This window comes from Salvelinus fontinalis, chromosome 2 (genome assembly GCF_029448725.1).
Source record: "Salvelinus fontinalis isolate EN_2023a chromosome 2, ASM2944872v1, whole genome shotgun sequence".
Lineage (NCBI taxonomy): Eukaryota > Metazoa > Chordata > Actinopteri > Salmoniformes > Salmonidae > Salvelinus > Salvelinus fontinalis.
This window is the reverse complement of record NC_074666.1, coordinates 89,422,133-89,434,074: the sequence shown is the minus strand read 5'-3', so window position 1 is coordinate 89,434,074 and position 11,942 is coordinate 89,422,133. Positions and strand designations below refer to the sequence as shown.

Below are 11,942 nucleotides of genomic sequence, written 5' to 3'. Positions count from 1 at the left end.
GTATTGTTTCCTATCGATGGCGGTTACGATATCGTTTATGACCTTGAGCGTGGCTGAGGTGCACCCATGACCAGCTCTGAAACCAGATTGCATAGCGGAGAAGGTGTGGTGTGATTCGAAATGGTCGGTAATCTGTTTGTTGACTTGGCTTTCGAAGACCTTAGAAAGGCAGGGTAGGATAGATATAGGTCTGTAGCAGTTAGGGTCAAGGGTGTGCTAAACCTATGCTAAATGAAGAGGGAAAGTTGCCATTATGAATGGATTGAACGACTCATCAGGACTAAGGACACCTTGATCAACATTGATGAAAGATCAGCAATAGTAAGACCCAATTTACGATGTTATTTCATATATCTGTCGTGCATGTGAACTGGTCGGGGGCGCCCAGCTGGTTCTGGCTGGCGTGGCTATGCTAATTTAGCGCTACATTTTGTTTTCGCTATAAAACATTTAATAAATCAGAAATATTGTTTGGATTCACCAGATGTTGGGCTTTCAGTATCTGTACGCTGTGTATTTTTTCTGAAATGTTTTAAGACAAGTAATTAGTTATATGACGTTGGTCTCTGTAATTGTTCTGGCTGCGTCGGCACTATTTCAGATTGCAGCTGCAATGTAGAACTGTGATTTATACCTGAAAAATGCACATTTTTCAAAAACAAACTATGCTATACCATAAATATGTTATCAGACTGTCATCTTATGAAGTTGTTTCTTGGTTAGTGGCTATATATATTTTTATTTAGTCGAATTAGTGATAGCTACTGACGCAGGAAAAAACTGTTGGAGTAAAAAAATGGTGTCTTTTGCTAACGTGTTTAGCTAATAGATTTACATATTGTGTCTTCCCTGTAAAACATTATAAAAATCTGAAATGGTGGCTTTATTCACAGGATCTGTATCTTTCATTAGGTGTCTTGGACTTGTGATTTAATGATATTTAGATGTTACTATTTAATTGTGACGCTATGCTAGCGATGCTAATCAGTGTGGGGGGGGTGGGGGGTGCTCCCGGACCCGGGGTAGGTGCTCGGTAGAGGTTAAAAAGGTTCAAGCCCGGTTGCCAAGCGCAAGGAAGTCAACATGAGCCCTATGGACAGCCAACATGTGGTAGTTGAGACCCTTAGCATATTTTAAAATGGTTACAACTGAACTGAGTGTTTTAGTCCAGGTATTTCTGTAGGCTTATATATGCAGACCCCCCACTACAACAAAATACATTGTTTCAGGTCCAAACCCCAAGGCCCTTCCATATTCTGTAAGCTAGTTGGTTTCCTATAGGCCTAGGGCTCTAGGCTATGCAGTGTAAAAGGAAGGTTCTGTTCCCATCTGAAATATCAGCCTTCAGGTGTCAACTAGTTCAGGGTTTGCCAAACTTGGTCCTGCCCCCAGTGAACATGTCGTTTTTTGCCCTGGCACTACACAGCCGACTCAAATATTCAAAGCTTGATGAAGAGTTGATGATTTGAATCAGCTGTGTAGTGCTAGGGGGAAACAGTGCACCCAGGGGGCCCAGGACAACCCCCTTCTCTGAAACACCGCCTCTCACCGCTCTCTCTCTCCCCGCTCTGAAACACCGCCTCTCCACGCTCTCTCTCTCTCCCCTTCTCTGAAACACCGCCTCTCCACGCTCTCTCTCTCTCCCCTTCTCTGAAACACCGCCTCTCCACGCTCTCTCTCTCTCCCCTTCTCTGAAACACCGCCTCTCCACGCTCTCTCTCTCTCCCCTTCTCTGAAACACCGCCTCTCCACGCTCTCTCTCTCTCCCCTTCTCTGAAACACCGCCTCTCCACGCTCTCTCTCTCTCCCCTTCTCTGAAACACCGCCTCTCCACGCTCTCTCTCTCCCCTTCTCTGAAACACCGCCTCTCTCTGCTCTCTCTCCCCGCTCTCTCTCTCCCCTTCTCTAAAACACCGCCTCTCCCCGCTCTCTCTCTCCCCTTCTCTGAAACACCGCCTCTCCCCGCTCTCTCTCTCCCCTTCTCTGAAACACCACCTCTCCCCACTCTTTCTCTCCCCGCTCTCTCTCTCCCCTTCTCTGAAACACCGCCTCTCCCTGCTTTCTCTCCCCCCTTCTCTGAAACACCACCTCTCCCCACTCTCAAACACCATCTCTCCCCTTCTCTGAAACACCACCTCTCCCCACTCAAACACCATCTCTCCCCTTCTCTGAAACACCATCTCTCCCCTTCTCTGAAACACCGCCTCTCCCCTTCTCTGAAACACCGCCTCTCCCCACTCTGAAACACCGCCTCTCCCCACTCTGAAACACCATCTCTCCCCACTCTGAAACACCATCTCTCCCCACTCTGAAACACCATCTCTCCCCACTCTGAAACACCGCCTCTCCCCACTCTGAAACACCATCTCTCCCCACTCTGAAACACCATCTCTCCCCACTCTGAAACACCATCTCTCCCCACTCTGAAACACCATCTCTCCCCTTCTCTGAAACACCGCCTCTCCCCACTCTGAAACACCGCCTCTCCCCACTCTGAAACACCATCTCTCCCCACTCTGAAACACCATCTCTCCCCACTCTGAAACACCATCTCTCCCCACTCTGAAACACCATCTCTCCCCTTCTCTGAAACACCACCTCTCCCCTTCTCTGAAACACCACCTCTCCCCGCTTTTTCTCTCTCCCCTTCTCTGAAACACCGCCTCTCCCCACTCTGAAACACCATCTCTCCCCTTCTCTGAAACACCGCCTCTCCCCACTCTGAAACACCATCTCTCCCCTTCTCTGAAACACCACCTCTCCCCGCTCTTTCTCTCTCCCCTTCTCTGAAACACCGCCTCTCCCCACTCTGAAACACCATCTCTCCCCGCTCTTTCTCTCTCCCCTTCTCTGAAACACCATCTCTCCCCACTCAAACACCATCTCTCCCCTTCTCTGAAACACCGCCTCTCCCCACTCTGAAACACCATCTCTCCCCTTCTCTGAAACACCATCTCTCCCCGCTCTTTCTCTCTCCCCTTCTCTGAAACACCGCCTCTCCCCTTCTCTGAAACACCGCCTCTCCCCTTCTCTGAAACACCGCCTCTCCCCACTCTGAAACACCATCTCTCCCCGCTCTTTCTCTCTCCCCTTCTCTGAAACACCGCCTCTCCCCACTCTGAAACACCATCTCTCCCCTTCTCTGAAACACCACCTCTCCCCGCTCAAACACCATCTCTCCCCTTCTCTGAAACACCATCTCTCCCCTTCTCTGAAACACCATCTCTCCCCTTCTCTGAAACACCGCCTCTCCCCACTCTGAAACACCATCTCTCCCCTTCTCTGAAACACCATCTCTCCCCGCTCTTTCTCTCTCCCCTTCTCTGAAACACCGCCTCTCCCCACTCTGAAACACCATCTCTCCCCTTCTCTGAAACACCACCTCTCCCCACTCTGAAACACCATCTCTCCCCTTCTCTGAAACACCATCTCTCCCCTTCTCTGAAACACCATCTCTCCCCGCTCTTTCTCTCTCCCCTTCTCTGAAACACCGCCTCTCCCCACTCTGAAACACCATCTCTCCCCTTCTCTGAAACACCGCCTCTCCCCACTCTGAAACACCATCTCTCCCCTTCTCTGAAACACCATCTCTCCCCTTCTCTGAAACACCGCCTCTCCCCACTCTGAAACACCATCTCTCCCCTTCTCTGAAACACCATCTCTCCCCGCTCTTTCTCTCTCCCCTTCTCTGAAACACCGCCTCTCCCCACTCTGAAACACCATCTCTCCCCTTCTCTGAAACACCATCTCTCCCCTTCTCTGAAACACCGCCTCTCCCCACTCTGAAACACCGCCTCTCCCCACTCTGAAACACCGCCTCTCCCCACTCTGAAACACCGCCTCTCCCCACTCTGAAACACCGCCTCTCCCCTTCTCTGAAACACCGCCTCTCCCCACTCTGAAACACCATCTCTCCCCTTCTCTGAAACACCATCTCTCCCCGCTCTCTCTCTCCCCGCTCTCTCTCTCCCCGCTCTCTCTCTCCCCGCTCTCTCTCTGCCCAAATCTGTTAAACTAGTTACATTATTCATTTGAATTTCTGACTTTGATTTCAAATCAAAATGTATTTATAAAGCCATTTTTACATCAGCAGATGTCACAACGTGCATATACAGAAACCCGGCTTAAACCCCCAAACAGCAAGTAATGCAGATGTAGAAGCACGGTGGCTAGAATGTATTATAGTTCTATAAAGCCCCAGGAGCGACTGAGAAATCCTGAACTAGCTAGTAATACACAGATCTAGCTGTCCTAGTAGATCAGTTGGTAGGCTGTTCTCTTAGGTCATCCATGGAACATGAACGCCTGGAAAGAAGCTCTTCCCAATTTGAATCTAAGACAGAGGCTCCAGGATTATTTCTGCTGAACAGGTTTTGTGATGTTGAAATCCCCAGGGCCAATGTTTGAAGTACCTGTTACAACACAGCCTGCTAGCTGCTCTACCTCCTCCTCCTTCCTGCCCTGTCAACCAAACACAAATGTGTAGGAATGTCTCCCTTACACACACACCCTGTTCTAGTGAACACAGTAGGGTGCCAACATGAAATACATTGAAAGAAGTTAATGTGTAATGAATCTATTTATTAAATGTGACTGTGCCACGGTGTGTGTGTCATATGTAGCCGGTCCATTACATGTTCACTATCTCTCACATCAACATAATATGGAGCCTGAACGTATTACAAACATGATCTAGCTATTATGGCAGAAGCATAGCGCAGTATGACATGTCTGAACAGTGGCGTGTAGCCTACATTGTGCGGCTGCGCCGAGGAGCGCTGATTTTCCTGTAGAAATGTAGTCCTACCTGATGACCCACGGACGGCAACAAAATGAAAGCTACGCGTTGCTATTGACTGTAAAATACATATAATAACTCACAGAATGCCATTAGGGAGGTAGGTCGTAATTTTGAAAAGTACATTTATTCAGAGAAGTAGGCCAATATAATTGAACAGGGAAGACTTTCAATAAAGAGCTTCGAATGTTCCCTCGGGAATTCTCGAGTGAATAGAGATTCTAATCGACGTTCAATATGCGCACCGAATGCGGGGGGGAGCAAAAATGCTATTATATCACTAATAAAAACACATTCCAAAATATTTACATAACTTATACAATGAGTAGGCCTATATCGTCTGTCAATAACCTGTGGCATCAAACTTTTTATAGTTGTAGAAGCTTACCTTGTAGACATTCTCCGTTATGCGGTGAACCTCGTCGGTGCGAGACATCTTGAAATCTTCGGTCAAAACCATAAACAGTATTTTCCTTTAGAGAGAAGTTATCCGAGTGAAATACGCCGAATGGGTAGAGAGAGTAGCCTAAACGAAGAGAAGATGTGATGCGATTGACCGCGAAGGTACGTGTGGCAGAAAGAAAGACAGTAAACGGAAGATTCTCTAGCTCGGTTGCACCCACTCAAATCCCTCTCACGCACTCAATCTCTGCGGTGTTCGCCAAAGCGTCTTGTCACATCGCGGAGCTTTTCCAATTACAAGAGCACCACCGCCTTCTCTGAAACACCGCCTCTCCCCGCTCTTTCTCCCCAAATATGTTAAACTAGTTGCATTATTCATTTGAATTTCTGACATTGATTTCAAATAAAATGTATTTATAACGCCAAATGCATTTATAAAGTGCTTACACAGAAACCCAGCCTAAAACCCCAAACAGCAAGCGTTGCAGAAGCACGGTGGCAAGGATTTATTATAGTTCTATAAAGCTTTATATTTCATAAATATATACAGTGCCTATAGAAAGTCTACATCCCCTTGAACTTTTTTCAAATTTTGTTGCATTAAAATGTGGGATTAAAATAGATTTCATGTTTTTTTTTTTACTCAATTATAAATGATATGGAGTGCATAAATGATATGGATTCCCTCTGTGTGAAATAATAGGGCTTGACATGATTTATGATTGACTAACCCTTCCTCTGTCCCCCTTGATTGACTAACCCTCTGTCCCCCTTGATTGACTAACCCTTCCTCTGTCCCCCTTGATTGACTAACCCTCTGTCCCCCTTACACACATCTGGAAGGTCCCTCAGTCAAGTATTACATTTCAAGCACAGATTCAACTACAAAGACAAGGGGGCTTTTCGAAAGCCTCAAAGAAGGGCTTTGATTGGTAGATGGGTAACAAATCAGACTTTGGATATCTCTTCAAGCATGGTCAAGCTAATGACTATGCTGTGGATGATGTATTAAACCATCCAGACATCAAAGATGCAGTCCTCCTTTGAGAAGTGAGCTGCAGGACAGGAAGAAAACTGCTTAGGGATGTCACCATGTGGCTGTTGGTGATTTTAAAACAGTTACAGAGTTCAGTGGCTGTGATGGAAGAAAACTGCTTAGGGATGTCACCATGTGGCTGTGATGGAAGAAAACTGCTTAGGGATGTCACCATATGGCTGTGATGGAAGAAAACTGCTTAGGGATGTCACCATGTGGCTGTGATGGAAGAAAACTGCTTAGGGATGTCACCATATGGCTGTGATGGAAGAAAACTGCTTAGGGATGTCACCATGTGGCTGTGATGGAAGAAAACTGCTTAGGGATGTCACCATATGGCTGTGATGGAAGAAAACTGCTTAGGGATGTCACCATGTGGCTGTGATGGAAGAAAACTGCTTAGGGATGTCACCATATGGCTGTGATGGAAGAAAACTGCTTAGGGATGTCACCATGTGGCTGTGATGGAAGAAAACTGCTTAGGGATGTCACCATGTGGCTGTTGGTGATTTTAAAACAGTTACAGAGTTCAGTGGCTGTGATGGAAGAAAACTGCTTAGGGATGTCACCATGTGGCTGTGATGGAAGAAAACTGCTTAGGGATGTCACCATGTGGCTGTGATGGAAGAAAACTGCTTAGGGATGTCACCATGTGGCTGTGATGGAAGAAAACTGCTTAGGGATGTCACCATGTGGCTGTGATGGAAGAAAACTGCTTAGGGATGTCACCATGTGGCTGTGATGGAAGACAACTGCTTAGGGATGTCACCATGTGGCTGTGATGGAAGAAAACTGCTTAGGGATGTCACCATGTGGCTGTGATGGAAGAAAACTGCTTAGGGATGTCACCATATGGCTGTGATGGAAGAAAACTGCTTAGGGATGTCACCATGTGGCTGTGATGGAAGGAAACTGCTTAGGGATGTCACCATATGGCCGTGATGGAAGAAAACTGCTTAGGGATGTCACCATGTGGCTGTTGGTGATTTTAAAACAGTTACAGAGTTCAGTGGCTGTGATGGAAGAAAACTGCTTAGGGATGTCACCATGTGGCTGTGATGGAAGAAAACTGCTTAGGGATGTCACCATGTGGCTGTGATGGAAGAAAACTGCTTAGGGATGTCACCATGTGGCTGTGATGGAAGAAAACTGCTTAGGGATGTCACCATGTGGCTGTGATGGAAGAAAACTGCTTAGGGATGTCACCATGTGGCTGTGATGGAAGAAAACTGCTTAGGGATGTCACCATATGGCTGTGATGGAAGAAAACTGCTTAGGGATGTCACCATGTGGCTGTGATGGAAGAAAACTGCTTAGGGATGTCACCATGTGGCTGTGATGGAAGACAACTGCTTAGGGATGTCACCATGTGGCTGTGATGGAAGAAAACTGCTTAGGGATGTCACCATGTGGCTGTGATGGAAGAAAACTGCTTAGGGATGTCACCATGTGGCTGTGATGGAAGAAAACTGCTTAGGGATGTCACCATGTGGCTGTGATGGAAGGAAACTGCTTAGGGATGTCACCATATGGCCGTGATGGAAGAAAACTGCTTAGGGATGTCACCATGTGGCTGTTGGTGATTTTAAAACAGTTACAGAGTTCAGTGGCTGTGATGGAAGAAAACTGCTTAGGGATGTCACCATGTGGCTGTGATGGAAGAAAACTGCTTAGGGATGTCACCATGTGGCTGTGATGGAAGAAAACTGCTTAGGGATGTCACCATGTGGCTGTGATGGAAGAAAACTGCTTAGGGATGTCACCATGTGGCTGTGATGGAAGAAAACTGCTTAGGGATGTCACCATGTGGCTGTGATGGAAGAAAACTGCTTAGGGATGTCACCATATGGCTGTGATGGAAGAAAACTGCTTAGGGATGTCACCATGTGGCTGTGATGGAAGAAAACTGCTTAGGGATGTCACCATGTGGCTGTGATGGAAGAAAACTGCTTAGGGATGTCACCATGTGGCTGTGATGAAAGAAAACTGCTTAGGGATGTCACCATGTGGCTGTGATGGAAGAAAACTGAGGATGGACCAACAATATTGTAGTAACTCCACAATACTCAATTGACAGAGTGAAAAGAAGAATACAAATATACAGGAATACACATATTCCAGAACATGCATCTTGTATGCAATAAGACACTAAAGTAATACAGCAAAACACATGGCAAATATTTCCATTTTTCAATTCAATAAATTGACTAAATGTTCTACAAACATGTTTTCACTTTATTATATTGTATTGTGTGTAGATGGCATTTTATCTAATCAAGATGTTTTATTTTTCAATCATCTTTAAAAAAAAAAAAAAAAAGTGTAGCTTGCAGAAATAAAACAAAAAAGTATCATTTTTAATCCCATTTTAACACATTGAAATGTGAATAAATCCAAGGGGCTGTAGACATTCTACAGGGACTGTATGACTGCATCTACACTTCAGGTGATATAGTGAAATTAATCACAAAAAACAAAGAATGATGATTACTTTTTTTTTTTTTTATCACAATCATCATGGAAATATTTGTTACCAAACAAAATCAATAGCCTCACATACCAAACCTACAAGTCATGTAACACCAATTCAGACTGTATGAAACTGAACAAAGGCCTGGTGAAGGACACAAGCCCTTCTTCTCACATGGGAAGTATAATTGAAATGGTCAGTTGCTGCTGGAAAATAACACCAGGGAACATTTTCATGAAGTTTCCTAGATGTCTCATAATGGGACGTATTCAGTGGAGGACACTGCTGTGTGGAACACGCCCACCCTTATGGCTACTAGGTTTTCACATGGAGAGATGATCCATTCTACAAGGAGCCAGCATAGTTTATGAAGGAAGATGTCCACAACATTACAAGACTACCTTTCACAGGCGTGTGAACCAGACTTCCTGTTCCTGATCAGCTAGTCACCAGCAGTAGGAGGTCTGTAGTTCTGGCTTCAGGGAACCAGACTTCCTGTTCCTGATCAGCTAGTCACCAGCAGTAGGAGGTCTGTAGTTCTGGCTTCAGGGAACCAGACTTCCTGTTCCTGATCAGCTAGTCACCAGCAGTAGGAGGTCTGTAGTTCTGGCTTCAGGGCAGCAGCGGTGTGGGCCGAAGCCTTGTAGGTGGAATCCAGTCCACATCTGACTTGGGCTCCAGCCAGCCAGGCAGAGAGCTGTGGTATACTGCTCAGAGAGAGACAGGTAGTCAGAGAGCTGTGGTATACTGCTCAGAGAGAGAGACAGGTAGTCAGAGCTGTGGTATACTGCTCAGAGAGGGAGACAGGTAGGCAGAGAGCGGTGGTATACTGCTCAGAGAGGGAGACAGGTAGTCAGAGCTGTGGTACACTGCTCAGAGAGGGAGACAGGTAGTCAGAGCTGTGGTACACTGCTCAGAGAGGGAGACCGGTAGGCAGAGCTGTGGTACACTGCTCAGAGAGGGAGACAGGTATTCAGAGCTGTGGTATACTGCTCAGAGAGAGAGACAGGTAGTCAGAGCTGTGGTATACTGCTCAGAGAGGGAGACAGGTAGTCAGAGCTGTGGTATACTGCTCAGAGAGGGAGACAGGTAGTCAGAGCTGTGGTATACTGCTCAGAGAGGGAGACAGGTAGTCAGAGCTGTGGTATACTGCTCAGAGAGGGAGACAGGTAGTCAGAGCTGTGGTATACTGCTCAGAGAGGGAGACAGGTAGTCAGAGCTGTGGTACACTGCTCAGAGAGGGAGACCGGTAGGCAGAGCTGTGGTACACTGCTCAGAGAGGGAGACAGGTATTCAGAGCTGTGGTATACTGCTCAGAGAGAGAGACAGGTAGTCAGAGCTGTGGTATACTGCTCAGAGAGGGAGACAGGTAGTCAGAGCTGTGGTATACTGCTCAGAGAGGGAGACAGGTAGTCAGAGCTGTGGTATACTGCTCAGAGAGGGAGACAGGTAGTCAGAGCTGTGGTATACTGCTCAGAGAGGGAGACAGGTAGTCAGAGCTGTGGTATACTGCTCAGAGAGGGAGACAGGTAGTCAGAGCTGTGGTACACTGCTCAGAGAGGGAGACAGGTAGTCAGAGCTGTGGTACACTGCTCAGAGAGGGAGACAGGTAGTCAGAGCTGTGGTATACTGCTCAGAGAGGGAGACAGGTAGTCAGAGCTGTGGTATACTGCTCAGAGAGGGAGACAGGTAGTCAGAGCTGTGGTATACTGCTCAGAGAGGGAGACAGGTAGTCAGAGCTGTGGTATACTGCTCAGAGAGGGAGACAGGTAGTCAGAGCTGTGGTATACTGCTCAGAGAGGGAGACAGGTAGTCAGAGCTGTGGTACACTGCTCAGAGAGGGAGACAGGTAGTCAGAGCTGTGGTATACTGCTCAGAGAGGGAGACAGGTAGTCAGAGCTGTGGTATACTGCTCAGAGAGGGAGACAGGTAGTCAGAGCTGTGGTACACTGCTCAGAGAGGGAGACAGGTAGTCAGAGAGCTGTGGTATACTGCTCAGAGAGGGAGACAGGTAGTCAGAGAGCTGTGGTACACTGCTCAGAGAATACAGCAACAATACCTTATCTGGTCATGTATACATGCACTACAATAATGATATACAATCATCTGCATAAACATATTTCAATAGAAAACTTTATTGTACCCTATACCAGGGGTATACAACTCTTACCCTATGAGGTCCAGAGCCAGCTGGTTTTCTGTTCCACCTGATAATTAAATTGTACCCACTTGGGTGTCCCAGGTCTAAGTCAGTCCCTGATTAGAGGGGAACAATGTAAAAAATGCAGTGGAACTGGTTTCAAGGTCCTGAGTTAAGTTTGAGGGCTGTAAACAATAGCATTATGTAAGGTAGGAAACCCATGGGGGCAAACTAATTGTTTTCCATTGCACCGTCCGTGGGTGATATTGTTCACACAGAATGGATAATTGGTGTTAGCTCATTGTTCATCCAAAGTGTTCTCTTTAGTGTAGTTCTGGCTGTAAACAATGCAGTGACTTTCTCACCTGGATACAACATCTCACACACATCACGGCCCAATCCCAAACTGACCCCTAGAGTGGAGCAATATGGTATTAGCTCCAACTTGCCCTCTGATAGGCTAGGTCAGGGGTAGGCAACCCTGTTCCTGGAGTGTCGCGGGGGTATGCAGTATTTTTGCTTTAACCGACCTGGAAGACCAGGTGTGTTGAATTTAGTCAATCACTGATCTGACCAGCTGAGCTAATTGATCAGTTCAGCAAATTACTCAAATTCAACACACCTGGTCTTCCAGGTTGGTTTAAAGCACAATCGTGCGGCTCTCCAGGAACAGAGCCGCAGGATTGTTCCTGACCAACTACCCCTGACCTTGGGGAAAGTTTCACCATACTGCTTATACCAATCAAATCCTCTCTGAATAGGTTCTAGGGGTTGATTTGGGATTGGGCCTCTCTTTTCTTTGGCAATAACACTTACTCGTCTCTAAACTGGTTCTGCGAACTCTCTCACTGGTGTCTAGTGCCACATTGTGGTGAGATTATATACTACAAACTGAATATGGTCTTCAGTGAGCATCTATGAAAAGGGATCATATTGCTAAAAAACAATCAAATATGACTTTAAAATAATTAAAATAGTGTTTCTGATACATGAATAGTAAAATGTGGACATCTAGTGTAATTAGTTGTGCTGTGTTTAACTTGTTATTGACCTAACAGAGTACAATAGGAGATGAGGTGAAAAGACCGAGACACAG

General features: G+C 46.4%; 1 protein-coding gene and 1 long non-coding RNA gene across 6 annotated transcripts in view; both read right to left on the bottom strand.

Moving 5' to 3' along the window:
• LOC129831194 (brain-specific angiogenesis inhibitor 1-associated protein 2-like) overlaps positions 1 to 5,544 on the bottom strand; it is a 184,097-nt gene extending 178,553 nt beyond the window's left edge. The window contains exon 1 of one of the 5 annotated variants that reach the window (XM_055894310.1): positions 5,187 to 5,544. In XM_055894310.1, the coding sequence (XP_055750285.1) occupies positions 5,187 to 5,258 (72 nt within the window). In that variant the 5' untranslated portion in view covers positions 5,259 to 5,544. The remainder of the gene's footprint in view (positions 1 to 5,186) is intronic. The other 4 variants (XM_055894317.1, XM_055894325.1, XM_055894343.1 and 1 more) reach the window with 4 other exon arrangements.
• Positions 5,545 to 8,305: 2,761 nt separating this feature from the next.
• LOC129869440 (uncharacterized) lies at positions 8,306 to 11,331 on the bottom strand. Its single transcript, XR_008761906.1, has 3 exons — positions 11,212 to 11,331; positions 10,877 to 10,962; positions 8,306 to 9,413 (listed from the first exon to the last, which is right to left on the bottom strand). It is a non-coding gene; the product is annotated as an uncharacterized LOC129869440 (long non-coding RNA).
• Between the last annotated feature and the right edge of the window lie 611 nt (positions 11,332 to 11,942).